Source organism: Seriola lalandi, unplaced genomic scaffold (assembly GCF_002814215.2).
Source record: "Seriola lalandi dorsalis isolate HSWRI2012SDOR001 ecotype SW California unplaced genomic scaffold, Sedor1 jcf7180002054933, whole genome shotgun sequence".
Lineage (NCBI taxonomy): Eukaryota > Metazoa > Chordata > Actinopteri > Carangiformes > Carangidae > Seriola > Seriola lalandi.
The window spans coordinates 4,852,239-4,879,702 of record NW_019525485.1 but is presented as its reverse complement, the minus strand read 5'-3'; the positions used below and the strand labels follow the sequence as shown (position 1 = coordinate 4,879,702).

Sequence of the window (27,464 nt, the reverse complement as noted above, 5' to 3'; positions counted from 1 at the left end):
TATTTTATAAGCAGGCCATATGTTTTTTTTATGTAATATCAAATATACAAACTGCAACTGTAGCTCTCAAAAAATATTAGGTAAAAATGTAGTGGAGTAGAAATATAAAAAACACTAGAAAGTCACTCAGTAGAGCGCATACATCCGCCAAGGCCAAACAATCCTGGACATGTCTGCCAGATCTGCACCAAATTGTACAAACTCATAGAGCTCAAGACCATAAATGTTAGATTTTTTCTTTTTTTTCTTTCTTTTTTTTAACTTCAAGATCCAAACATTATTTCCTGAGAAACCGACAAAAATTGCCTTGTCTTGCAATGTTAAAATTCATCGATCTGCCCCTTTAGCTGGATCTGCACCAAAATTGAGCAGGTTCCTCCCTGGCTCATGCTTCATCCGTCCACCAGGTTTGGTGCAAATCTATTCTGCACTTTCTGCATCAAACAGACATGAGTGAAAACATTACCTCCTTAGTCTGAGGTAATAAAATAAAATTGCATTCAATGTCCTCAAGATTGTACTTGAGGACAGACCTTGTGTGACTGTACTTGTTGTATCTAGCTGTGAAAAATGAATGGACTGGAACTTGTAATTTGTGGTATTGTGATATTTGCAGAGGTCACAGTGAGAGCGGAGACACTAGACTGTTGACAAAACCTGTGAGCAAGCAGGGCAATGCACAGTTGTTCTGAGATAATGTGATGAAAGCGATTTGTCCCCCACACAGTGAAATAAAGGCTATTATATATGGATTGCACTGGTCTAACATCAAATATTCATTTCAGCTCTTGACCTGCTGGAGCTGTTATACTTACAGGTCAGCCTTTGAGGTTTTGAGATATACGTGCTGCTCTACTTGTGTGTTTGATTAAACTTGAAGTGGTAATGCATCTCCCATCACTCGTTGGTGGGTGGGGTGGGGGGTGTTACAGACTTGTTTATGCTTTACAAAGACCCCAACAATGAATTGTCTGTGTATGCAACTCCAGTGCTCAGGCCTGCTCTTCAATACAGCCATTTAACCTCGTTGCTATGGCGGCAGGGCTCGTTCGGGTGACGGCGGTGATGACAGAGCGATCACTGACAGTCTGACTTTAGGACAGGCCACAAGTTTTTTCACTTGGTGCAAAACACTCAAGGCTTTCTTTTTCCCCAGCACAAAGGAGGCTGCATTATGCAACACTTTGCAACAGTGAAGTGGCAGTGAAGTGACATATTTGTTGTGGAATGGACTGTGCCTTTTAAGTACAGTTGGATGCACCCTGACATCAGTTATTATGTTACTATTGATTTAAAGGAAGTAGAAAACATACCTATATGAGGCAATGAAGTGATGCAAATGATAGTTTTTTACTGATATATGTACAATTACCATTCTGAAAGTGTGACAAATGGACATGTTCGGTCGTGACAGACTAACATTAACGTGACTGGACCATCACTTCGACTCCGTGAATGTTGCAATGTACATAAGTGGTGCATAAAGACAGTATTTTCCTGTTACAAGTCACTTCCCGGGTATCCATCTTTCTATAAAGCGAACAGAAGAATCAAAACAAACACTTCAATTCAAATGTGGAGCTTTCGCTTCACTTTCATGACCTTCGTGCTGCAAGCAGACATGCTTTTCTCTTGAACGATCTTGTTTCAAAAGTCATGAATAGTTCATGTCAAGAGTATTTGACACTGGGGTTGGATTTATTCTGCATTACAAGGTCTTTTTGCATCCTGGCCATCCAGTTAAAGAGCAGGTAGACATTTCACATTGCTGATTTAAAAAAAAAAAAAAAAACTTTTTTTTTGCTTTTTCAATGACTCATCTGGCCACGGTCTTAAAACATGTAAAACTACTGAACAACTAAAATCATAAATTTGCACTCATGCCACGTGGGAACCAATCGCAATGGGGAGAACTGATGTAGAGTTCACACTTGTTCTTGTTCTTTAGTGCGATTCATTTTCTTTAATAATGACCTTTCCGCAAGTGAGAGACTGCAGTAATATTAAGTGGCTCTTTAAGCAGTAGTGCAGCTGTGTGAGAAAAAAGTCCGTCTGAATTTAGCAGTTACAATGGACTATTAATAATTGCACCAATTAGAGATTGAATCACCTGCGTTCACTTAAACCTAATCCACAACTCCAGCATTGTTAGGCTGAAATAAAAATAGGCCTCACTGGGAAAAAGGATTGTTGATCTTCATTTTCACACCTTCCCAGTTTCCACTTAGAGAGTTTGACACATATTGCACCGCGACACAATCCTGAGAGGCTACAACTCACCTCTAGATGGCTGTTAGGCAGGTTGGGACTTTCCCTTATCTGCCACAGTTTACCCACATTGCATCAGTCTGTCAGGCGACTATGGGGAATTACAGCCATGGAGCCCTTTTGACGCGTGTCCGTTAGGAGCACAGCAATGTGGGTCAAGTCACAGTCCAAAAAATGAATTATTGTTGTTGTGAAATGAAATCCAGAGAGGGCACTATGTTTTGAAGTCCATCCAACAGACAAACCTGACGCTACCTCAGACATCTATGAATGATATTGACAAATTTGCAGCCGTGATGTGTTTTTTCTGGCTGAAAAAGAGCATGTCCCCCAGTTTTCAAGATATCAGTCCCAACTAAGGTCTCCAGAGATTTCGATATCCACTTTCATTTCTGGTTCCTTGGCTAAGTGAATCAGTGTTTTGTCAGTTTTAATTCACCACTTCATTTGCGCTCAACAGGGATGCTCGCAAGTCTGAGATCTCTTTCCCTGGCTTCATGAGAGGTGATAATCACTGCCTTCACAAATCCAAATGTGTCATCAAAATGCAGGACTGCTGTAATTTATGTTATTTTTGTTGGTGAATTATTTTAGATGGAATCAGATTTCAGTAAATGTTTGCTTTCTATCTATTTAGCTGCCAAGTTCTCCACTAATCAGTAAATGCTCGCCTGCTAGTCTCTAAATTTGTCTTTCTTCTGCGTGGTGCGGTTTCTAAGAACATTGAGATTTAACAGCAACAGTGCAGTTGTTACTTTAAAGCTGTTACCAAAACAATTAGCTGAAAGATGCTAAAAAGTTCACACCCGCATTCCTGTACTGAACGTGGTTATGCGTTGCTCTGGACGAGAGGTTAAGATTCATTTGCACAACACGTAAAGTTGCACTGGTAACCAATGCCAGCACCTGGGAAGGGTAAGGAGAATTTAAAGGTCGCCAGGTCCCACCTATTTTGCATGGACAAGCTAATGACACAGGATTTGGAAGATGCGTACGAGCAAACCTCAAAGAAAAATGTTCTCGCATGAGCCCCATTGTGTAAAACAGGTGACAGGAAAAGGCCTGGGAGAGTCTCTGCATTATTCACACCAGGCAAAATCTTCCGACTTTGCATGTTCGTCTGGATTTCAGGGATAAGCAGGCACTTCTGTTCCTACGTGGGATTATGGGTGGAGGATTCCAGGGGCCCACAGCTGGAGGGGACCCACAGATATTTGAAAGGTGTTCCTAGCCATGCTCCTGCAGACCCTGGGACTAAAGATGTTTTCTTTTTCTTTAAATCCTCCTCCTCTAACTTAACAGCATGTCTTCCAATACCACATGAAGTCATGACAAATATAAACATGTTTTGCTTGATTTCCTTCATGTTTGTCTTCCGCCAACAGCTTCCAGCAGTGAGGTTGGAGAGAAACGATGGTGGTTGTGAGGGGGGGGTCCTCAACGCGGCGCAGGCACTGTGAACGAGCGGCGAGCGGGAGCGCGCGTATAGGAAGGAAGGGAAGGAAGGAGCTGAGGCAGACCAGTCGCCAGCGGAGCCGGAGCCCAAGAAGACAGCGGATGCGCGGAGCCGAGCGTGTGTGTCGCCCTTGTCGTTTTTTACAGCAGCCGAAAGCAGCGTCCGGCAGCGCAAACCCTGCCCGAAAATGATGCTCAAACTCGTCCATCTCCTCGGGGTGCTCGTCTGCGGCAGTCAAGGTAAGGGTGCGGACGTGAGTGTGTCAAACCATCGAGCTTTGGTGACTTTGTGGACAAGTTGAGTGCATTTGCCATCGTGAGCTGCAGCAGGCAGAGAGAGCTGCTGTGGAGGGAGCGGAGGGAGAGAGAGCTAGAGTAAGAGAGGGAGTGAGCGAGAGAGAGAGAGAGAGAGAGAGAGAGAGAGGGCTGGATTGTTTAACTGGACGTTGTTTGGTAATTGAAGCACGTCTTGCAGGGGCCAGAATGGTTTCTGACTGAAAAGGGGGATTATGATGGGGTCCCTTTTTTTTTAAGGGGTGAGCTGTTGAGATGTAGACTCTGCACGCCCCGGACATAAACTGTTATCTTCATCATATAACATTGCTCACTCTTTAGTTTGTTCATCTTTAGGAGCAGCCTCGGGTGCTGTACTGTTTTGGTGTATGGATCTTATTTACAAAGAGCTTGCCTGGTTTCATCGTAAAAATCGATGATGTCTCCTAACTTCAACTGGCATCATACATGGAGGCATACATTGCAGTTCCAATATGCTGGATCATATTCTCCTGCCTTGTTCTCACCCACTCTCCTGTCCACTCTGTGTTGCTGTAGAAAATGACTGTAGACTAGATTGAAGATTGCACGGTGAAACATCTTCCTTCTGTGTCTGCATCTTGTGCGCAGGCTGTAGCACGATGATATCGGGCCCGTGATGCTGTTACACATTGTGAAATGATTCGGGAAAGTTTGGAAATATGAGCTGCCTTTGTGACAGCAGAGTGACACTTCACCGGTAATTGGCTTTAACGTGCCTCACGCACCTGATCCCGAGGTGCGGCGATTGTCTGTGCGCGCGCCCTCGTGTGTGTGTGTGTGTGGGGGGGGTCTCGTGCACGGTGGAAGATGAAGATGTTACTCGGTTTACACATTCGCCTTTGGCCTTTGTGTGTGTGTGTGTGTGTGTGTGTGTCCTGGTCAGTGACGCGCGTCGCCTTGTCACCGCGGGATGAGACCCGCGTGCACCGCGGAAATTACTCAACTCCTGTAGCTTCAGATTCAGTGTTAATCCATTTCTGGAGGCGAAAAAGAACTGCTTGCAGGATGGGATTATTTTATTATTTTATTTATTTCAGCACAAATGTAAATGCACTTCAGGCAGGCTTCTTTTATTTAAAAAAAATCTTGCAACAAGTTAATTTGCATCCGGGATAAGACGCATTATCATATCCCCTTGGCCAGATTTTCCCACTTATTAAAAAAAAAAACAAGAGTTAGATGGACATTTTTTGCAGTGTTGTCACACTGGGTTCCTGGCGCACAACGGCAGGTGGGGGTAGAGCGCTGCAAAGTGGTGCCAAGAGTGAAGCCACTGGTCATTAAAGCGTGTTGCATCTCATTCATACTGACTGCTTTGCTTCAAGTCCTTCAGGGTAGTGGGTCTCAAAGGTGTGTGTGTGTGTGGGTGTGGGAGGTGCTCCTATGGAGAATCATTGATCAGTTTTTACCATACTTCAGTGTGCTATACATAAATCCAGTTTGAGGAGGTGTAAAAAAAGACTATGCATATTTATAACAGGTCCATCTGTCACTGCTAATGTGTGATTGCATATAATTCCGATTATAAACCTGTAGCTGCCTTGTCATGGGGAGATTTCTGGGATGAAACTGAGTCCACATGATGTAATGGGTGTTTGTTTTGGTGGTTTGTGGCATGGAAACCGAAGCAGACACACAAGAGGCACAGAGTTTGATTATGCTCAACATTTTAAAAGGACTGTAGTATATCAGCAGTTGAGGTAAAATAAAGAGGCACAGGCTACTGTTCGTAAGCCTCAACTGGAATATTCATGGTTTTGTTACTTTCCCTTTGTTACAGTACTATTACATCATCCAGCCATCCAATTTTCATTCTTATCATGTTTCTCATGATAGCAAAGTCCATGCAAATTGACCTATAAGACAAAGCAGAGAACATGCTGTAATGTGAATAATAAGGATAGTTCTGAGATGAAGGGTATGTACTGGAGCCTGACAGGGAGCCTGATTCTCAGCGTTTCTTATCCTCGTGGGGCTTTGGAGTGGACGTTAAACCACTAATAAAAGAAGTATAACCAGAAAGAGGTTTCATTCGCTTGCACCGATTCATGACGCCAGCTTGATTTTCTGACAGGAGTCAGCGAGGTGCCCCGGCTCCCACCACACTAACTCTACAGATATCCTCTGTTCTACCCCTGCTGACTTCTGAAGGAAAACATTTGCTTTTTAAGTCCCAGCTCACCGTCTACCCTGCACTTGAGTGTGCATCCATGAAGGTTTATGTATTTGGCTTTTACCGATGCTTAGTACAATGAATTATATGCTTGCTTGGGCCCACCCGGGACTCGCCGATGTGATGTTAAGTGGCGTAATTAAGATACTTCGCTGTATCTCATGGGGGGAAATGTCAGTGGCTCAGGGTTTAAAAGATTTATGCCCCTGCGCTTAAGTGTCTCTCATTGCACCCTGAGCCGAGGCTTAAGCATGTATTTGAGGTTTGCTAACATCCTGTAGTTCTGGTTTATGTACATGCTCACATGAGTGAGCATAAATGCAGGGACACACACACTTAACCGCACATAGACACTGTACTCGGCATCAAACTATTCAAATGAATCATCGGTTAAATATTCATGAGGGTAGTGCAGGGTTTTTTTTTTTTTCGGAAATTCACTCCACTAGTGTTGCAAGAGGAACTTTTTTTCTATCTTTCCTTGTATCAATCTTTCCTTGTATCCATTCTTTTTTCTAACTAACTCTAACTAAATCTAGACCCTAAAAGTTTCTATCTTTCTACATTTCCTGCTCTGCTGATTATTTGATACTGGAACAATGCTGCACACAGTTCTTAACACCATGCAGCACCACTCACAAACCCTTATTAAAGACATGCAAAGCTGTTCTCGAAAGAAATCGCCTGTGTCTTGGTCCTGCAAGGTGAATTTGATTGCATTATTTGATTAATAGACTAAGACCGAGAGCACACATATAGAGAGCCAGTGTATATATGAAAATGGAATCACCCCCTCGAGGCAACCGCGTATGAGAAATCAATTTAAGGAACGACTAGAGTCAGCAGGCCTCTGAATTGTACAAAGGGCAATCTCAGTGTTATGGATACACTATTTATTTGCCTGCAAGCTTTTGATTTCTCATGTGTGCCCTTTAGCACCGGATCTGCCGAGATCAGGTCCCACCATTGAATTTGTGCATGCAAGACAAGAGGCGTGTGTGATATTCAAAACACCTGAACACTTGAGAAAAGCACTGCCGAACATCTGTGCCGCAGGGCTTGTTGTCAGCCTGCTGAGAATGAAGTGGCGTAAATAAGACCGAAAGGAAATGAGCAGTAATTTTGAGATATGACATTGCCATATTTTTTCTAACTCCTACCTGCATATGTTCCAGCCCATTTCCAAACTCAAAGACTGTAGAAGTATTAAATTATTAAAGAGTAGACTGTGTGACTAAAACTTTTCTCACATGCCTGGTTCCAGCAGTGGGAAATTCTAGATATATTTTTAAACAACCTTATCTTCTATATGTTACCATGCGGTTGAAAACAGCGACTAGCCAACGGGTCCTGGAGGGTCAGGCCACCCAAAGATCAGAGCATCTGCTTGAAGTGTTGACATTTCTCATTGGAAAGTCAATCAAGCGACCACAGAGGGATACGAAAAGACAGCAAAGAAACCCAAAATTACCTCAAAGAGACAAAAAAAACCAACCTCCAAGAGAAGAAAACAACAACAGAAACTAAACCGACCTCAAAGACACCTGAAACGACAACACAGGGACCATTAGGAGGAACAAAACAACCACAAGGAGACACAAAAGAACTTCAGAACACCTATAATTACGAAACTTTTACATGTTTATACCCAGCGTCTGTTTATCTCCTGATCCTTCCGTGTACGTAACTACTTCATTGGGAAGTTTACAGGTCAGTCTGAGTGCAGCACCCTTTAAAAGAAACGAATTGCCTTGCTCAAGGGTAGTTTGGGAAGCTCTGTGTACAAGCTGCACAGTCATCAGCTCTCAGCTCGGTTAACAGGATTAGCATTAGGGATTAGGAGACCTGTGTGGCTAAAACGTTGATAGTTGCTTGAAAAAACTGTCTTTTAATAACATTCCTTACGCAATAGCAGAAGTACTGAGAGGCGAGATGATATTAAAACAACAAGCTCCAGTAGGTGAACGTTTGGCATATTTTTTGAAAACCTTATTTGTGATGCATCGAGCAAAAACAGCGGCATGTTCAATAATGCCCTCAGCCAACCTCGCTCCATTTTCACTCAAATTAGCCATTATTATCATGGAAGTGACTAATGTTCTCTTCAGGGAGTCTCTCCCAACCAGAAGCCAAGAAAACGTAGATACGCTAGGCAGTTGGGGCCTCTTGTAGGAAGAGTTTGGCGTCGCTCATTATAGTCTATAGTCTGAATGCCAGAAAGAGAAAATTGAGAACGATGGAGTGAGCAACACGATTTATACAGAGGGAGGAAGCGAGGAAGAGATTATGTTTAAAAATTCATTCAGTTCAAGTGAATCTGATTGCATCTAGTTAAATTGCATTGCCAGAGATTGAATCAAACTCTGTGGAGTCGCACTGCGCCAAAATTAATAAAATGTAATTGAATCCTGTCGAGATGGAATCAAATTAGGCCAGAGTGACGTGATTGGAGGAGGCAGCTGCTGCATGTTGCCATGTGCTCCTGTGGGTTTGTCTACTGTTTTACATCACTTTGGTGCTAGCCAAGCAGGAGACCCTTTGGCTCCTGCCCGTGTGTGTCCTGCCAGTCTAAATGCCAGTCTAACTAGCAGGCTAATAGGCAGAGCCAGGATGCCAGGGTGACAACAGCATCAGTGGGCACACTCTCTGACTGACAGATGGATGTGGGGGAAAGTGGTTGCGTGGTCCTCCTTCTCCCTCTCTTGTTGTTCACTTTATTTCTGCAGCATATGCATTCACGTACACACGCGTTGACACCCCTTCACAGCCTGCTCCTCCACAGCGCATCCTCTCATGGGACGCATCGCTGTTGGTCTGGGGCTTAGTTTTGGGTTCGGGCACCGGCAGGCATGATTAAATGAAGAACAGAGGGATCAGAGAAATGGCAGAAGAGCTTCAGAACAACTCCAGTATGGGCTGTGCGTTTTGAGTGACCCACTTAGACCATATTAATAACCACACTAAAGCAGTGGGATTTGCTGCGGAGTGATCTGATGTAGAGCATATGTGAAATATACATTGGAGACTACGTTTTTCTATTACGTAATACATACATTAACGAAATTGAATGGCAGCAGTAGAGGACTGTCTGCATGTCCTGTCCCTTTACTTCAGAAATACTGACTTGACAGAAACACTGATGTAATGTCAGTGACGTTGGTGACAAATTTTCATCCTCTCAGTTATAAAGATTTTCTGAAGGTTGTTATGTGTTGGGGATGGAGGGTGAAGGGGAGCAAGCATGTGTGAGATTAACTGTGATATGTATAAGATTGCATGAACATAGGCACAATATTGATTTTTACACTCAGAGTTGGATTAACACTAACAACATGAATGTGTGAGCTTTTTGAAAAGGGTGACAGCAATGACAGCTGTTTTGAAAAAATGAAGCTGCATTTATTTTCTTCTGATGTGAAATATTCACTCGCTGTATCTCCCTGGTACAATACTTTCAATTTGTTTACTTATTTAAATGCATTTGTTCTTTGGTAAAAGCATCACTTTTTGCTCCTGAGGTCTCGTAGTAAAATCAAGTCTTCAAATCTTTCCAAACCTGTTTTAACTTTTTACTAACGAAGGCACAGTCTTGTGCATTTCTTCACTGCCTCAGAGAAGTAATTTCTCTGCTGAAGTGCTATAGCTACAAATGAGGACACCGAGGTCATGTCCTCATTTTTTTCCATGTCTGCTTTGAGTTTTCACACAATCTATTCAGAGGATGTTCTTTAATATGATCTCAAGTTTGAGTCCGATTCAGGAGCGAACACACTGTTATTTACACTCTAAGGTATTAACTGTTAATCCAGTAAAAGTGACTAAGTGAAAAGCGACTTTGAATGACAATTGCACTCAAAACAAGTTGTTTAAAATTGGCACAAATGCTGATGTGTCACGTTTCTCTCACATAGTGTCTTTACATATTTTAGTTCATTTACTCCCAGTCTTGTAATACTGCCAAACATTTACCAAAGCATGCTGCACAGTAAACAGTAATGTGTATGTGATTTGTAGTAAACGGGCTGGAATGTGCATGTGCCTGGAAGTGCAGGAGAGACATGGACTTCGCTGAAAGTGGATGGATAAATAAGGACGGATAGTGAGTTGGTACAGACATGGGTACATTTTCGAGCCATCATTAAAAGGAGTTTTTTCATGGAACTGCAGCAGGTGAAGTCCTGGAGGGCTACCAACACACTGACAGATGAAATTCTGGGCTCAGTATGCACGAAGATGGACACAGACGGATGACAGGAAGGGCTGGCTGGATGACAGATTACGGGACAGCTGAATGTGCTAACGTTGAGAGGCGGATAGAGCCATAATGAAGAGGAGCCATCCATTGACGGACAAAGAACAATATTTTTCAACTTCTTTCCTGCTGGATGTGTGCCTGGCGTCGATTAAGCACTAGTTAGTGTGAGCCTATGGAGGCTGCAGAATGTCTATACGGTTCATCAACATGATTGAGAAAGGGACTGATGCTAATTGTAGCCGTGCTAGCAGGCAGACACTAATGAAAGTGTGGTGCAGGCTTTTGGACACACCTATCAACGAGATCAGGCGAGCCAGGGAGCGACTTTTATTACTGTAAGCAATCTAAGATTTCTGCAAGTGCTTGTGAACTTAAATAATGCGTGTGAAGAATTCTAATAACTGGTAGGGCTTGGTATGGGACTTTAATTGTTATTTAGTACTGACTGAAGTATGCCTGTAGCACTGAGTTTCAAAAACTGTCATTGACTGTATGGAGAGTTTTTTCCTGTTATAAATCATAAGTTTAGTTTATTCAGGGAAAGTTTTGGTAGAGCTGCTTGTGACTGAATAATATTCTGAGAATCTGAGAATTTTGAACTCTCGTTTGAATTAAAAGAAAAGAGGTCTTGCAGAAAAACATGTTTTTATTTCACATTAAGCCCCAAAAGAAGTGTCATTTTCATTGTGGTACTGGAATCTGGGTATTGTATTAGCACTGGTATTAAAATGTTTTCATTACACCCAGCCCTAATTTATTGGTTTTAAAAAAGCTGACAATACAATTGCACCACAGGATCCATTTAGTGGCTGCTCTGGAGGTTTCACTCATATCAGAAGATCTTGAGTTTGTTCAGTTGTCACGGAATTGTAGATTTTCAAATTTCTGAGTTTTTTTTCTGAGCAGTTCAAGGGCTTCCCGTCTATGCTGGCCTAAAAGCAGAGATTGAAAGAGTAGCTGACAAAGCAACCTCACCACAGTGTCCATTTAGTAGCTGTTCTCGAGCTTTCGATCATATCACAAGCACTTCCTCGGCAGATTGAGCATTGGAATTGTACATGTTCACATTTACATTTTTGTGAGCACTTCAAAGACTTCTTGTTCAGACTGCCTTATTAGTTCAGTTTTAAAAAGTTTCATGAAGCTTAGTTTTGCAATTTTCTCAAGCCTTTCAGGATTTTGTGATCCATGCTGTTTTTCATGGACGCCTCTGGGAGGTTTTTACCTTTATCTTTGATAATGGACAATCTGAAGGTGGCTGGAAATGAGTTAAGAGAGAGTGGAGAGTGACAAAGGTCTTCAAACTGGGGGACTGTTGTGATTACCTGGTCAGCATCTTATACCCCAAAGCCACCGGGACAAACTGGTTTAAAGCTTAGATAATAACGTTACAGCAGCCAATAGATTCAGTCACCTTCTATATAAATAAAATTGAAAACCATATTGTAGTAGTTAACTGAATGTTGTGAAGTAATCTCTCTCTTGGCTGGCGTCAGCTGCTCCTCTTTTCTCTGCAGTCTTGAGTTTCCCTTTGGGCTTACAGTATTAAATTATCTTCTGCTGTATTGTGCTGTGTTGTATCCATCATATTTCCTTGTATCCATTCATCCATCCATCCAGCCAGACAGACAGTGGGCCCCTGTCTTGTCATTCCTGCCGGTTAATTAAGCCAAATTGTGATTGATGGACTCTCAAGTGAATAGCGTTGTGGTGTGTTGCTGACCCGCCCAAGGAGATCAACCCGGCTGCCAATCACACATCACAATGGTCTGGTAAACAGTGGCTGTCCTAGAGTGTGTAACAATGGGGGCATATCCCTGATACTTCCCAGCATTAAGATGATTCAGGTTGTCCGGTGTCCTTGTGGGACCGGGCTCTGCGAGGAAATGATGCAGAGTTCATCTTGAAAAAGGGATCCGTCTTCTCAGATTTCTTGCCAGTGGTGGCCAGCATCCTTGTTTATGGGAGGCAGCACTCGATGAGGAATAGATGAGAGAGAGAGTGAGCGATAGATGAGAGAGAAAGACGGGGGGGGGGGACTCGATGTGGTCGCAGTGCAGCAGAATAGCTTGCAGTGAGGCCAAACAGTCTCTGCTCTCTTGATTGCCTCTCCATGCCAGACAATCTTCAAACGGAATCTCCTAATGCAATGTGGGCCAGCTTATTTTTGTTTCCATCTCTTCTCGTTTGACTCCTCTCTCTTCCACTTTTTTTTTTTCACCCCCCTTTCCATTCCTTCCTCTTTTCATGTGCATGCTCTGTTTTGTGGTACTCCCACACTAGTCTCATCACCAGCGTCTGTGGGGGGAAGATATCCTGTTCTCCCCTACGTGGGAAGCTTTTCAAGCAGCACCCATGCTTAATGTTATTTGCTCGGGAAGCTAATGATGTTTGTTGTTCTGCTCCTCAGTATATAGTTATTAACACCTATGGATTTTATGTTACTTGCCTATCTTCTGCACAACAGCGGTCAGGAAATTTTAAGTATAGCTGTTTCAGGGTTGTTCTGTCAAGCATGTCATTATCTCTCAAAGTCATAATGATCGTCTTGCAAGCACTCATAAGGCGCACCAGGCAAAGTGTAGGCGTGTTTTTAATTACTTTGTATATCTGCACAACTTCCCATCAATCCTAGTTGGCCTACTCCCAATGTGGGCACTATGGGATTGTTGTCTTCCCGCCCACCAGCCGATGAGTTCCCAAGGACGTGCGCCTCCATGGGAATACACAAAGCGTTTCTCAGTAATTAAAGAACCTGTCTTATCTTTACTTAGATCGGATGGTGTGTTTACTGACACGCAGGCTCTCCTGGTTAAAAAAAAGTTTCCTCGCTTCTTGGCCCCAGTCCTTCTTCGCCTCTGAAATCAGTGGGTCCCACATGAGGCAGTCGGCTAAGGATATTTTTGGACTTCACTGTCCTACCTACTAAACTTCATATTTCTTTTCCTGATTTTCTTCAGTGGTTGCACCGAAAAGCTGAACACAAGAAACTCCTCCCGCTAACCTTCCTGCATCAGTCAAAAAAACACAGAATTTGTCAAATTTACAGATCGCTCTTGTTTTTCACTAATTGGACCACATTTGTGTTGTTTGTGCATATTTAAAAGTCAAGCGAGATAAAGAGTGATGTTGGAAGAAGCAAAGGAGGAAGGTTAGCGGGAGGAGTGTCAGTGTTGGCCTTCCTTTCATGTGGATGTATATGCTGCAGGGCTTGAGTCTTAAGAGAGCCTTGTGATCTCACACGTGCTGTTGAAAAGCCTGATTAAAACGAGCGGCATAGCAACCAAAAAACAGCATCTAGAGAAACAAAGGTTGTGTGGGAACAGTTTTTCTTACAGTTAGATTCTTTATCGTATTGAATTTTGCCTCGGACTAATTCACAATCTGTAAAATGTGTTTAGAGGTTGTGCATTTTTCCGATATTTTGCAAACATTCGCAGCAGGTTGCTGCTCACAAAACTCCACCAAAGCTATCTTGTTAGCTCGATATTCCTCTTGTGGTTATACTTCAACAAGACTTAACAGAACCAGATTAGATTTCTCAGAGCATGCCATGTAGGAACAAAGTGTATTTCTGCTAGCTAAAGCCTGTATATTGCTCCAAGAACCAAGATTACTTTTATTTCACGCTGCTCTTCATCCATCCTGTAAAGTCTGGAGTATGCGACCAAAGAAATGATAGATCGTCTCGGCACTTGAGGCGAAAGCCGCAGCCGCGGCCGTGGAGAAACATTGCAGTGCAGCTCCTCAGTCAATAAGCAACAAGAATCTTTGCTGGAAGCTGCAAAGGGGATGCAGTACTGGCTGTGGCAGCTCTCTCCCCAAGGAGGCGGCCTGAGCCACAAATTAATAGAGCGCTCCCACATGATCTGGGAGTTTCATTTGGAACCGTCACGCTACATAAAGCCCCACAGAAATGAGGAGTTCACTGAGGTCCTCCTCTACTTCCCAGAGAGTCCCCAAATAACCTGTGTGATTGTAAGACTCTGCCCACCGATCCCCCACCTTCTTTACACCTCCCTCTGTGAAACTACTGGGCAAAGATTCATGTTCATTCTGGCTACTACAACTTATCGTCTCCTTCATACATAATCGCGTTGCCCCTTTGTTTTGCCAGCTTGATTCTTAACAACCCAATACAGGTCCAAGCCTTTTGGGAAATACTAACACAGCGTGAGCCTTGTTATGTGATATTTTCAGTGCTGAAAGTTCTACAGAAGAATCCAGAGTAAGATTAAAAATGAAAGATGGAGGAAAAAAGAGTTTAATTTCATCTCACTGCCCTGATTTATTGGCCTATAAATCTCAAGCGCATGTAAACACTTCTACATTTTTTTTTTTTCCTTCTCTCTTCCCCATAAAAACTCACAAACACTGATTTGACAACAGCGTGAAATTCTTGGTGACAAACGTGGAGAGCGGCGTGCCCCTGAGGCCCGCTTTGCTCTTATCATTATCTTTGCAACGCCTGCGATTAGACACAGCAACCACCTCTCTCACAACAGTGTGCCTCAGAGCCCGGATTAACACAATGACTAATCACTCAACTCACCGGACACAAAACATACAGCACTGATTCATATTTTGTCACAAAGTCTACTTCCCAAAAAATTGGCGTAGAATATTCGCTTGTGGCGTAACATAGTATACCGATATATACTGAGAGAATAACCTGATCATCTTTTTGTCTGTTAAACAATTTACACAATAGTGGTTTCAGAAAATATTCAAATTAGAGCAAGTTTTGTTTCTTTTCAGTGCTGTGACCAGATGAATCTGGGAATCTGACCCAGAGCTGGAAACTCAGTCACACAACAACATTCAAGTAGTCAGTATACACCGGATAACTAATCAGTTATCAGTATGGATCTGCGTATGACAATGTCAGTCTGATGATTGGTTGGTTCACCGCTTTGCTCCAGACTGAAATATCTTAAAAGCTATTAAATGGATTGTAATGCGATTTGGTGCAGACATGCCTGGTGCGCAGAGGATGAAGCCTACTGACTTTGGTTTTGACCTGCAAAACTAATGGTGTTATGCTAACTAGCAAAAGTTAGCATGCCAGAACACTAAATTATGAATGAATATGATAAACATTGCACCTGCTTAACATCAGCTGTTAACATTGCCTTTGTGCACATACTCACTACATTTCCCAGAATGCCTGTCATCAACCCCCAAAGAATATGCATACAGTCCTAAAGTTGCAGAGAGCACTAGTGACAGTAATAGAGTATATTAAAAAAACAAAACAAAATTTAAACATATTAGTCTATTGCGTCTACTCTCAGTGGAGAAGTTCCGTCTTCTATGATAATAAATCCCGGTGTGATCCTGTTCTCTCCTCTCTTGAAGAGAGAATAGTAAATCAGCACTGAAGAACTTCCTCTTTGATTCCGAGCGCCTGACACCAAAAACTCATATTTACTGTTGATGTTTTTAGTTTGCTGAAAAATGCGCCTGCCTCAAGTCCAATGTAGCTGTGCTCAAAAAAATCTCAGTCTACATCTGGCCAATTATCTGCAGGAATGGAAAAGTACACAAGCGAAACAAAAACAATGCTTGAATTGCAATGCTAAAGTACTATATGACACTGCTGCAATGCTTTTAAAGTCGACTATTTCATCACTTTTAATGCAAACAATTATGACATGACTGCAGGGGATCTAGACACAGCCAGCATGCAGGTCCTTTGTGGTCAAGGTCATGGACTTCACCTCCAGTCATCATATTGGCTTTTCCAAAACATACATATATATGTGATTTGTTTCTGTGATGTATAAATAAAAGGGGACATTCCAGTGTTACTAATTTGACTCTTTGTGTTGTCTGCCAGAGATACAGCACAGTATAACAATTTTCACTACAGTGCAGGCTGGCCCTTTTCATCTGTTATCTCACAGAGTAGCAAACAATCCTGGCATTCTTTTCTCTTTCACTCTTCCTTCCAAGAATGAGTATCCTCGAGCTTCGTCCTTACATCCGAGCCGTCACAGAAATACCAGGAATCGACAAAGAATCCTCTTCTCCGAAACAACAATTACCCCTCAAGTCAAAATGGAGTTGGTGATAAGTGAAATGGGTGCTGGAAAAAAGGGAATACAGGATTTAGTTTTCATTTTTTATCATGTCATCAATGGATACAGTACGGACAAATGAAAGGATAAGAAATTAAATGGCATTATTTTGTATTAACAGGATAAGTCCAAGCTCTCAAACAAAGGACACTTGTGACGAACTGTTTCTTAACCACATACTGGGATGTATTTTTTTTCCCCAAACACCGGTCCCTTGAGCGTGACTGCCCGTCCTATCGTTTTTAGGTAGGTGTGTGGCACTGCTTTTAGCACAGTGCTTACATAACCATTCACTTGTATAACCTGAGAAAATAGGAAACCGACAGACATAGTTGCTGCGGTATTAGGGTGCACTGAGTCTCCGAAACGCAACCATTTGTTATGAAGTGCAGTGGCACACTGGTTTGTGGGGAGCTGAAAGTGTTTTTGCTGTGATGGAGCACATGGAGCTCGGCGTGATGCACGGCCCAGGCTTTGGGGAATGCTGTGCCACTCCAAGGTTGTTTAATGGGAGTCTTTTGCTTGTTATAGATTTGGACAACGTGACTCAAAGGCTTCAGCACCTGAGTGCTGCATTGTAGGGTATTGTGTAGTCTGTGTGTGTGTAGTCTGTGTGTGTGTGTGCTTATGCGTGTGCAAAGGATGTGAGCTGATCGGAAGCCCATGGGTCATCCCAATGTGAAGTCTGAAACTGTACGTTTGTAAATCAAATATGAGTCTTTGCAAAAAGGAGCTGCTAAAGTGGAAAATGAGTTTCAGAGGGGAGAGATTGCAGCTGTGTGTGTGTGTGTGTGTGTGTGTGTGTGTGTGTGTGTGTGTGTTTGTTTATGCGTGTATTTATTTCAGGATTTTGCTTACTCTTTGATTTTCGCTGTTTTGGGTTTTGCCCCTTACTAGCTCAAGGCTCTGAGCGTTGAGTGAAGATGCAGCGCCCGTATCCGCCTGCATCAGCAAAACTTTATGCAAAACGACATACACACAGGCAAGCAGGCAGAGTCTTACACACACACGCACGCACACACAGACACACAGACACATGCACGCGCACACACACACACACACACACACACACACACACACACACACACACACACACACACACACACATTTCCTGAAATGCATGTGTCTCATATTTCTTCCAGCTTGAAATCTTGAGATACTTGCAAAACTTCATGTTCAGTCGTGTGACACGTGTCCCCGCAATGACGAGAGAATCGGATAACTGGAGGAGAAAAATCAAAATCAGACCTCCCACCTGGCTGCCGATTATAGTCCAATCATAATCTCTTGGCTGGATTCCTCCTTCAGTAAGTGATCATGAGAAGGCCAGATAGTCCATCAGCAGCACAGAGGGAGGGAGATGCTCTCAGTGTGCGTACGCTGAACATGCTCAAGCCGTATGCAGTGACTTCCTGGCTACAATGAGCTGCAGAACACCCGCAGTTCTTTGGAGAAGTTGTAGAAAACTGCAAGGAATGAAAATGGAAAAACGAGTATCACGTGAAGTCAGCAGTCAGCTCTATGTGAAATGTAAATGGCTGAGTATATGTTAGGCTCTAATCAGCACTTGTCGTCTTGCTCGTCTCTGCAGCGCAAACTTAGATTTTCACAATCCCCTGTATGTTTTGAAGCAGCCAGTGTGTGATTCGATATGCTGATTATCTCACAGCGTGCTCTGCTGTATGTTTGTGTGAGTGGTGTGAGCGGTGGCTCGGTATATGAACCCTCACAAAGCAGCTTGACATCTGAGCAGCAGGAGAAATCAGATGCTCCCACCTCAACAGGAGTCGCATGTCGCTTTAAATTTCACTCTCGCTTCATATTTGACACCTATCTTGTAATGCTTTTTCACCTGCTGCTATTAGTTGAAGAAACCGTCTGCCTGCCATGATATCGAACTTTAACCTCCTTATGCTCGGATCCATCTCGGCTCTACTGTATTCAGTTCATGCTGAACTGGCGTCTTGAGGTTTATGTGTGACCGGACTGCAGACGCTGTGAAGAGTCAGGTAATCTAGCTTCATCCAGCAATAATTCATATGCTTTGACCACAGGAGTCGACTCAGTGCTGTGATTGTTTGTGTTCGTGTGCAAACAAATGCCTACTGTATTTGCCCATTTTACACAAGTGAGAGTCATGTGAAATGGTCCTGTGTCAGTGCGAGAGATGGAGCGTGCGAGTGGCCAGTGTTTGCTGTTCAGCGCCAGCGATGCTATCGCTGCTAATCTACTGCCTGTGTTATTGTGCCGCCAGCTGCCAGAAGAGACGGCGCCGCTTCATATGAACCTCAGTGAGGGCCAGCCAGAGGGATCACAGTGTGTTACTGTGTGCATGTGTGAGAGAAGTTAATACTTAGTGTGATGACCTTCCAGTTATTGTCAGTGAGGCTCTGTGGGTGGCTGTATGAACACCAGGACTGTGGCAGTTGTTATTATTACATAAGTACATGATTTTAAAATCAGTCTTTTCTTTCACCAGCTGTAACTGTAGCATGACATCATTGGCAGGAATGTGCATCATGTTGCACGCAAACGTGTACGTCCCCATGAATTTGCACAATGTTATCAATACAAGGACCAACTCTTAAGAACATTCCTCCGTTGTGCTGCTTTTGGTACAGGACTCCACGGTGTACCTTTAACTGTTCAGTTGTTATTTCTGGAAATAAAATTTCCCATCATAGAGGGCTAAATGCTCTTTCAAAGCCTTCCCCACTCTGCCAAGAATACGGTTCTGGGGGAAGACTGCCAAGACTTTGTTTTATTAAATTTTTGCATGAATGTTGTCAAATTTAAACAAATAAGTCATCTCATGAAATACCCGTTCCTTTCTCTTTTATGGTGATATATTCAATCCCTCGGTTTTGGACTGAAGTTACCTCTCCTTCATTTCCTTTAGTACACTGTGATCAGCAGTTTCTACTATTTTCAGATGATTCATTGATTAATTGAGAAAATAATCAGTAATGAAAAGGATCAGTACTGCAGCCCTGGACCTGACCTGACCTCAGCATGGCAGCTCCCACCCACGCATGAAATTCTAGCACAAGAACGCAGGTGTGCGCAGGTTTATTCATACGTCATCGCCTGTCATCCACATGTTGGGGGCCCCTGAGTCCACCCCATGTTAGATTTCCTTGTCGAGTCATGTAAGGAAGATGTAAACAATTAATGGTGGCTGGTGAGGAAAATCAATGGTGAGGGGTGTGTGAGTGAGATGCACTAATGAGCTCTGTGCTCATCAGTGAAATTACTCTGGAGTTGCTGCATCATCTTGACATCGGTTCATTCTCATTGTTCAAATTCCTGGTGGAGGTTTATTATCGTCATCTTTACATTTTCACTGCCTCATCACTCAAATTAAAGTAAAAAATAAACTGGGCGTTTTTTGCATACATGTAAATTGTATAAAATCTATGACTGTACTATGATATTATATGAAAGTATAAACAACCTAATTTGCAGCTGCTTTATGAGACGGTGAGACAGGGTGTGTGAGAGGAAGTGTATGTGTCCTTCAGGCCCCTCAAATTGGTTGTACAGTGTTGTAGTGTGTATTAAAGGCATGTGGCTGATGGCTTAATTTGAGGCTGTGTGTGAGTGTGTGTGTATACATGCGCGTGCATGTGCATACACCCATGTGAACAAGTGATTTATGGGCTGTTTTTAATCACGCAGTAGAAAATGTTATTAGACAGCCTTCTCGCGCTCCCTCCGCCTGCAAATGAGCCGGCCCCCGCTGCACCCTGGGATAGCCTCCTGTAATTAGTTCTGGGAACTCACCTGTTACCGAACGAGATTGAGAGAGAGAGCGAGGGAGGGACATGAGGAGAGGATGGAGTGAGAGGGTAACAAGCAGACAGATAAACAAACAGAGAGGAGAGAGACTGGGGAGCAGGGGGGGAGGGAGAGAAAGTGAGGGGGTGTGCTGGAGGTCGGGGTTGAAAAAGAGGACGAGAAGGGAAGAGGAGGAGGCGCAAGGATGAGGAAAGACAGAAGGAAAAAGAAACTGACCTCGACGCCCTCACAGCTCTCGGTTTGTCTTCTAACAAGCTAGCCAGCCTCCACCTGACTTTTCCAGAATATATTAGGATTGAGCACTCTAGTCTGTAGCATCTCATCCTGGCTACAAGAGGACTGTAGGAGTTGTGTGGAAATTTGCTCTCAGGTGAGTTATATATCCACAGCAACAGAGCCTCCTTTACTTTCTTTCACTAATAAGATATCACCAGATAAACAACAACCATTAATTGTTTTCAAAGCACTTTCAAACTAATTGAAAAACAAAACAGTTACTAAACAATAAGTAAAACTGGCTAAAATTAATTCTATTGTTTATTGTTTGGCCTTCGAGGAGTATCATTTTAGTTGATATATGTAAGGTCTGAACCCTAATCAATACCACTGCAGAAAAGGCAGCTCCTGTTATATTGCTGGGCAATAATTTCATACTGTGATTTATCAACTTTTATGAGAATATAATATTAACATTGATTATAGTTTTGTGCAAATGTGGAAACATCAGTTATATATTACAGACTTGTACTGTCCACATTAATGATTACAAGCAAGTTGTAAATGAAAAACAAAGAAAATAAGGGATTTAAAGCTGCATTCAACATTCATAAACATAAACATAATCAACATTTTTATATCAACAATGGATTGAGTGACGGTGCGTAATGTGGAAGGGGTCGTCAGTTGGGACAAACCCTCAAAGTGTTATCCTCTAACCTTGCAGTTCTATGGCACATTTTTGCATCTTGAGCTAAAATCTCACTTCCCATCAAATAACATCTGAAGTAAGAAAAGTTGTCTTCTATAGGTATAAACTGTAGCTTCTTCCACTTTTCAAAAATACATTTCCCCCAGTTTTGAACTCACCACGCTGACAAAATTATCATGTGACCTGCCTGCTACTTGGCGCATCACTGATGCCCTGGTGAACTAACTGTAGCTGACAGTCAATCATAGCAGTGGTCTGTCACTCCCAGACACACACACACACTAACAGAGACTCACAGATACAAAAACACTGAAATCGACATGTACACAATTTAAATCTGCACATATGCAGACACAGATACAGTGCAAACACACACACAAACACATGCGTGCTGCACTCCTCCGATGCTCCTGACAGACCAGTAAAAACATTATGAAATATTCAGTAAGTCTCACTGCGGTTTGGGTTCTACCTGTCTCAGCTTTTCTCGTTGCTTTGTGTGTGTTTGTTTGTATGAGAGAGGAAGAGATACTGTCTGCGCGCGTGTTGGCATCGGCTCGGTTCAGACTTCTCTTCACTGGCACACTGAGGAGAAATATGCGTGTATGCTCGCGCACATATGCAGCAAGTGCGACTGTGTTTGTACATGTTTGCAGTATCTCTCAATTCTTGCTGTCACGATGTGTGTAATTGGGTCTGAGGCAGCCGAAACCTTTTGTCTGTGTGTTGCCTTGTGCTTACATCAACTCGGTTGCTCCTCTAAACAACATCACCAACTAGACAAACCTGGAGTCAGGCCCTTCAGCCTCTCTATTTTCAGACCTGTGGGCTTTTAAGAGTACATTTTCAACACCAAGAGGCGGTTACGGATGCCAGTGCCCATTTTACCATCTGACGTACTACAATTATCATAATTTTAAAGGCTTTTGTTCAGATTTCAGACCTTCCCCTCAACTGTAGGAGGTGTATTTTCGGGTTAATCAACAGAAACATACTTGACCATACTGTATGAAACACACAGCAGAAGAAGCACAGTACAGCCTTTGGTGTCCCACAGGGCTCTATCCTTGGACCCAGTGCATTCCTCAGTCCTGTTATCCCTCTCTAGTCGGACTCTTTAATGGTGGTGGAGTTTGTAGCTTCAACTCTAGTTGATAGCTGAAGTTTGTTTTTTGATATCATTCAATTTTTGACGGATTAAAGGTGCTGTCTTGTGACCCTTCCTGTGTTTGGAAAATGACTCCTCTCTTACCCTCAGCTGCCTTTTGTAGAAGGTCTTTTTCACAATAATATCCTCATGATTACTCATTTGCAGTTCTGTTTCCTCCCACTTGAACCCAAACTCTCTCTCTGTCGACTCAGATGGCTGCCATTGGGGATGCTGTCTGCTGATTAACAGACCATAGCACAATTGTAGCACCTCTGCACTGATGAAGGAGCCACTTGATTGGTGTTTGGAAGAGCTCATAGAGAAGGGCACTTGTTAATGATCCTCAAGAGAGTAACAAAATGGACGTTTACTAATATGAAAGTTTTGGAAATTCTAATTTCAAATGTGAGTCATTATTTTTCTCACCAAGCACATGAAGAACCAATTCAAAGCTTAGAACATTCTTTATATTATTTGTTCTTTATCAGTTAATGCGCAAGAAAAAAAGAAAAAGAAAAGAAAAAAAGAAAAACAGAGAGTAATGACACAAGTCCAGCTGGTCAATACGACCTTCAAACTAAAACAAAACATTGGACTTAAACACGTGAGACTGCTGTTCATTTCCTGTTTCAAACCTTTGTTTCTTTTAACCACAAGGGTTATGTATTTATTTATCGTGTCACCATGACGGCATGAACTGCAAGATTTAACGCCAAAACTAACAGAGTTGTTTTTGTGCCTAAACCAAAACGAAACCTTCACCATAGCACTGTCATGTCATAAAATAGGTAGTTATTTATTTTTCAGCAGTGATTCAGGAAACTCTCCTTCTGGCTAATGGGGTAGGATGGTCGTCTAGGTCAGATGACACATTTGCTTCTCTGCCAAGAGTAGGATAAAACTAGAGGGTTGATGCCATGGCTAAACAGGTGACAAAGTCCACCCACCAGCCTCCAAAGCTCACTAATTAAAATGTCATAACTTGTTTGTGAAATCCAAACTAGAAAGTGTGTAAGAAGAATGTCATTGTTGGCAACCTTTCCTCGTCCTTGTATTTAATGAAAACAACAACAAAGAAATAAAGAAACCATAATGAGTAGTGATGCAATTACTCTGAATCAAAAGTACAATAGTTCAAAAGCTAATTTCTTACCTGAATTTCTTCTCCTTAGGCATTTGTTGCAGTGCGTTTACAACCCCACCACTCTGACGCCATGTCATGGTTGGACAGAAATGACTGGCGTAGCTTGAAACCTTATGGGAGCTAAAGACATTTTTCCACTCAGTCAAACAGGAATATTGACACGACTGTTTTTCACACCGTGCATGTTAACAGGTTCATTAAATGTATTCCAGGACAGATGAAGGCGATAATTTGCTGATTGGACGCATGTAAAAATTCGATTTGGAAAGTCTTGCACACGTATGAACACACACACAAATATCTAAATATATGACATTCAAATTTTATAGTTGTAATTAGTGTTGTCCCCGTCTTTGAAAAGATCAACATCTCTCTGGAGCTGATTGAAAGAGCGTGTACTGTTAAAAAAGCCATCTGTGGCAGCCGCCCAGCTCCTGCTGTGCTTTGAAAGCCTGTTCCCATTCACTGAGACATATCAGCCAGTGACGGGCTGGGAAGAAAACCTGTCAAAGGATATACTTTGCACAGCACTCAGCACCAAATAAATCACAGAGAATGGCAGATTTCTGCAAACACTTTCCTTGACCAGTCTGTACTTTTCTACCCGTGTAAATGTGCAATAGGTAAGAAGATTTTTAAAGATCTAACTGTGTTTGTATATTTGAGGTCTAGTGATGATTTTCATTCCTCATTGAAGTTGATGTTGACTTTGCTTTACAGACAATGGTGCCGAAGTGCACAATATAGTAAAGACAGTTTGACATTTTGGTCAATATGATTATTTGCTTTCTTGCAGAGAGTTCCCACTCAATACCACTCATGTCTACACAATAAATAGAAAGCTATACACTGCAGGCAATAAGCTTAGCAAAGCATAAAGAAACCATGAAATAAAGTAAACACGGCAGCATAAATATACTTCATTGACAGTAAAGTTACTAACTTTAAAAATAGACTTGTGTAATCTTAACTGTTAGGGAGTTTAATATAAAGGAAAGTAGCAAAACTTTCTTTTATTATGTTGATTTGTCAAAAGTTATGACCTTTTCTTCATTATTTAATTACTCAGTGTCTAATGAGGGAGCTTGTACATAAACAGCTTAGCTCTAGAGTGATGACATTTAGCAGCAAGAGCGCAGCAGGGGTTGTAGCCTTGCGCTGCTGTCAGGTGAAAATCAGGAAAGCTTCTGTGACGTACGTGTTGTCTTCAGTCGGGGGGATTACGTGGGCCTCCGTAGGCCGAGAAACCATTTGAATCCAATTCAAAAACCCTGCGCACCATTTTTCCCCAAAAAAAAGAAAAAGAAAAAAAAATCAACAACAAACAGCATCTTTCTATAAACAGGACCGATTTTCTTAATTCCTTAAAAGTTGCCATTTTTGAATATACCATGCATTATCAAATTTACCTTTTGCTAATGCTTAGCTCACCTGGAGCATACTACTGGGTAACATGGTGCCAGGTTGGAGGAGCAACACATCCATGTCATGGGATTACACTGATCTACTTTAAAAATGGTAACTGTAATCACTGTAAAAATAGCTCAGTAATCATATAAGTAGTTGACAAAAATAATAACTGTTGGATTAGAGATAGTCAGATCATAGAGGGGGATATTTAGCAGAACATAAAATAACAGAAAGGCCAATACTGTGCAGTTAACATGAACAGAAGTATGCCCAAGGTGCCCAACAATGGCTACCTGTAGGTTTTGTTCCCATTCTGGCCTAATATTTTGATCTAATTGCAAATTAATTATGCAGATTAAATGCAGATTAAATTAATTTGTAGTGCTTATGTTTACAAACTAAGCAGTGTTCATTTCAGGCCTGTAAGACTGTTTAAAACCATGTGAACCTAAATCTCATTTTCATCTGCTTGTATCTGACATAGCAGACGGATTACAAGTCCGCGTCGACAGTGCTTTCACCATGCGTTAGTACTTATGATGCAATGTCCGAGACCCCCTCCTCAAAGACAGAGTGATGGTGGAACACGGTCCCTCCATCCCAAACACATGTCGGGTAGTGTTCATTAGTCCCACCGTTCTGAGAGGTTCATAAATCACAGCCATCTGGAACGCTCTCTGTGCTGCAAAGCGGCACGCTCTGTGCACACCCACCCACCCACCAACCCTGTGGTGCTGGCAAACAGCCAATCAGACAGCAAAGCCCGTAGTGGCACATCATGGCTGAGCCAGGCTGGGAGCAACACCACAGACAACCTTCATTCAAACTTTCATTTTGCTACAGACACTGCGGTTACACTGTGGTTCCACCGCATCTGATAGAGAAGCTGATTCAGAGGGAATGCGGCGTAAAACTCGAGCACAATGCTGATTTTTAATCACATACAAACCAAGACTGATGTCATTTGTAAAGGCTAACAAGGTTTAACTCCAGAACTCCAAACAGAAATGGGGTTAAATTCCACTTTGAGTGCCTCATTTAACCAACATTGTCTGCCACTGAATTGAATCATGTCACTGCAGTTTTTAACAACAGTCACTCATTTTTCCTCAAGCTGGAGATTTTTTTCAAGGATTGGTTTCACATGTTTTCAAGTATCTCAGTACAGCACTCACAAGCTAGCATGTAGATTGAAAGAGCTCTTGAAAATTCATGAAGAGATTCCTTGGGGGAGGGGCAAAAAATCCATGGTCTTGTTTTTCTGCAAATATGCCCTCTAAAGTTCAGCTTTAGCAGCAGCCTGAATTTTTTTTTTTTTGACAGAAGTGATTTGGAAATTGCGGCATTGCTTTATGTTACAGGTCCAGTATTTCCCATCTGACTTCCTGGAAACTGTCCTCATCATTTCCTTAAAACTGTGAATTACCAAGAACTTTCCAAGAAAAGTGATGTGCTAATTATAAGGCAAGTGGAAGAAGAGTTTCTATGTGAAAAAAAAAAAAACGAACAACTTTTAGCTAACACATTCTAGATCATTAAACTTGAATATTAATTTATGCTTCACATTAGCTGAATTGCACACTTACCTGTAGTTTTCAGCTGCTGCCACTAACCTCAGCTGACTTAAAGTTTGCTTATTTGCACTTAAGCATGTAGTTGTTCTTCATTTGATCTTAGCAGCAGCACATGGACAAATCTACATAAAATCATATGACATGGTCAACTGATTAATCCATTACCTTATTTGTAGTGGAATTAGCACCAGCATGTGGCAGCAGTTGTCTGTTATTAGTTCAAGGAGTGGGAATAAATTATGGTAATTTTATTTTCGATGTCACTTTTTAAAAGCTGGATTTAGAAATGTCTGTGTTTGCGAGCCTTCTGATTTTACGCGTACGACACTGAAAGCGTGCGCGCGTGTGTGTTTGTGTGTGTTGGTGTGGCATGCATATATTCAGCTCAACACCTGTAGCTCCCGCCGAGCATGAAATGGCTTATTTGCTCGCGGAGACTCAGCCCCGGTGTTTGTTATGTGCTTTGCATGTTTTGAGCACCGAGCTTATCATTTAGCAAACAGAGCACAGCTATCGAACAGTTAGCCACACACACACACACACACACACACACACACACACACACACACACACACTACACACAAAGACAGTTTAACAAACACTTATTGAGTCTGCTGGGTGTAATATACCCTTGATACATCTTGCTCTGTTGACATTTCTCTGTTGTCACATTATCTGCTGATCCACAAGCCAAACTACAAAGAGGATATCAAAGAGGGGGGGGGGGACAATTTGAGTATTAAGACTTTAGCTGAGCAATGCTGAAAGTTCTCATTTGATCTGACATATTTGTATTGCCCCAGTTCATCTGGATGCTATTAAACTGAGTGAAACTTACAAAAGGAGAATGGTGCAGCAGCAAGACAGAAAGAGACATTTTCAGCCACCAGCAAAAAAAAAACCCCCACCCCCCC

At 42.3% G+C, this 27,464-nt stretch overlaps 1 protein-coding gene across 2 annotated transcripts in view; it reads left to right on the top strand.

Annotated features, from left to right (window-relative positions):
* Positions 1 to 3,809: 3,809 nt before the first annotated feature.
* The window catches only part of ncam2a (neural cell adhesion molecule 2a), a 241,650-nt gene continuing 217,995 nt past the window's right edge, over positions 3,810 to 27,464 (top strand). For both annotated transcript variants that reach the window (XM_023393367.2, XM_087170181.1), the window contains exon 1: positions 3,810 to 3,963. In XM_023393367.2, the coding sequence (XP_023249135.1) occupies positions 3,912 to 3,963 (52 nt within the window). In that variant the 5' untranslated portion in view covers positions 3,810 to 3,911. The remainder of the gene's footprint in view (positions 3,964 to 27,464) is intronic.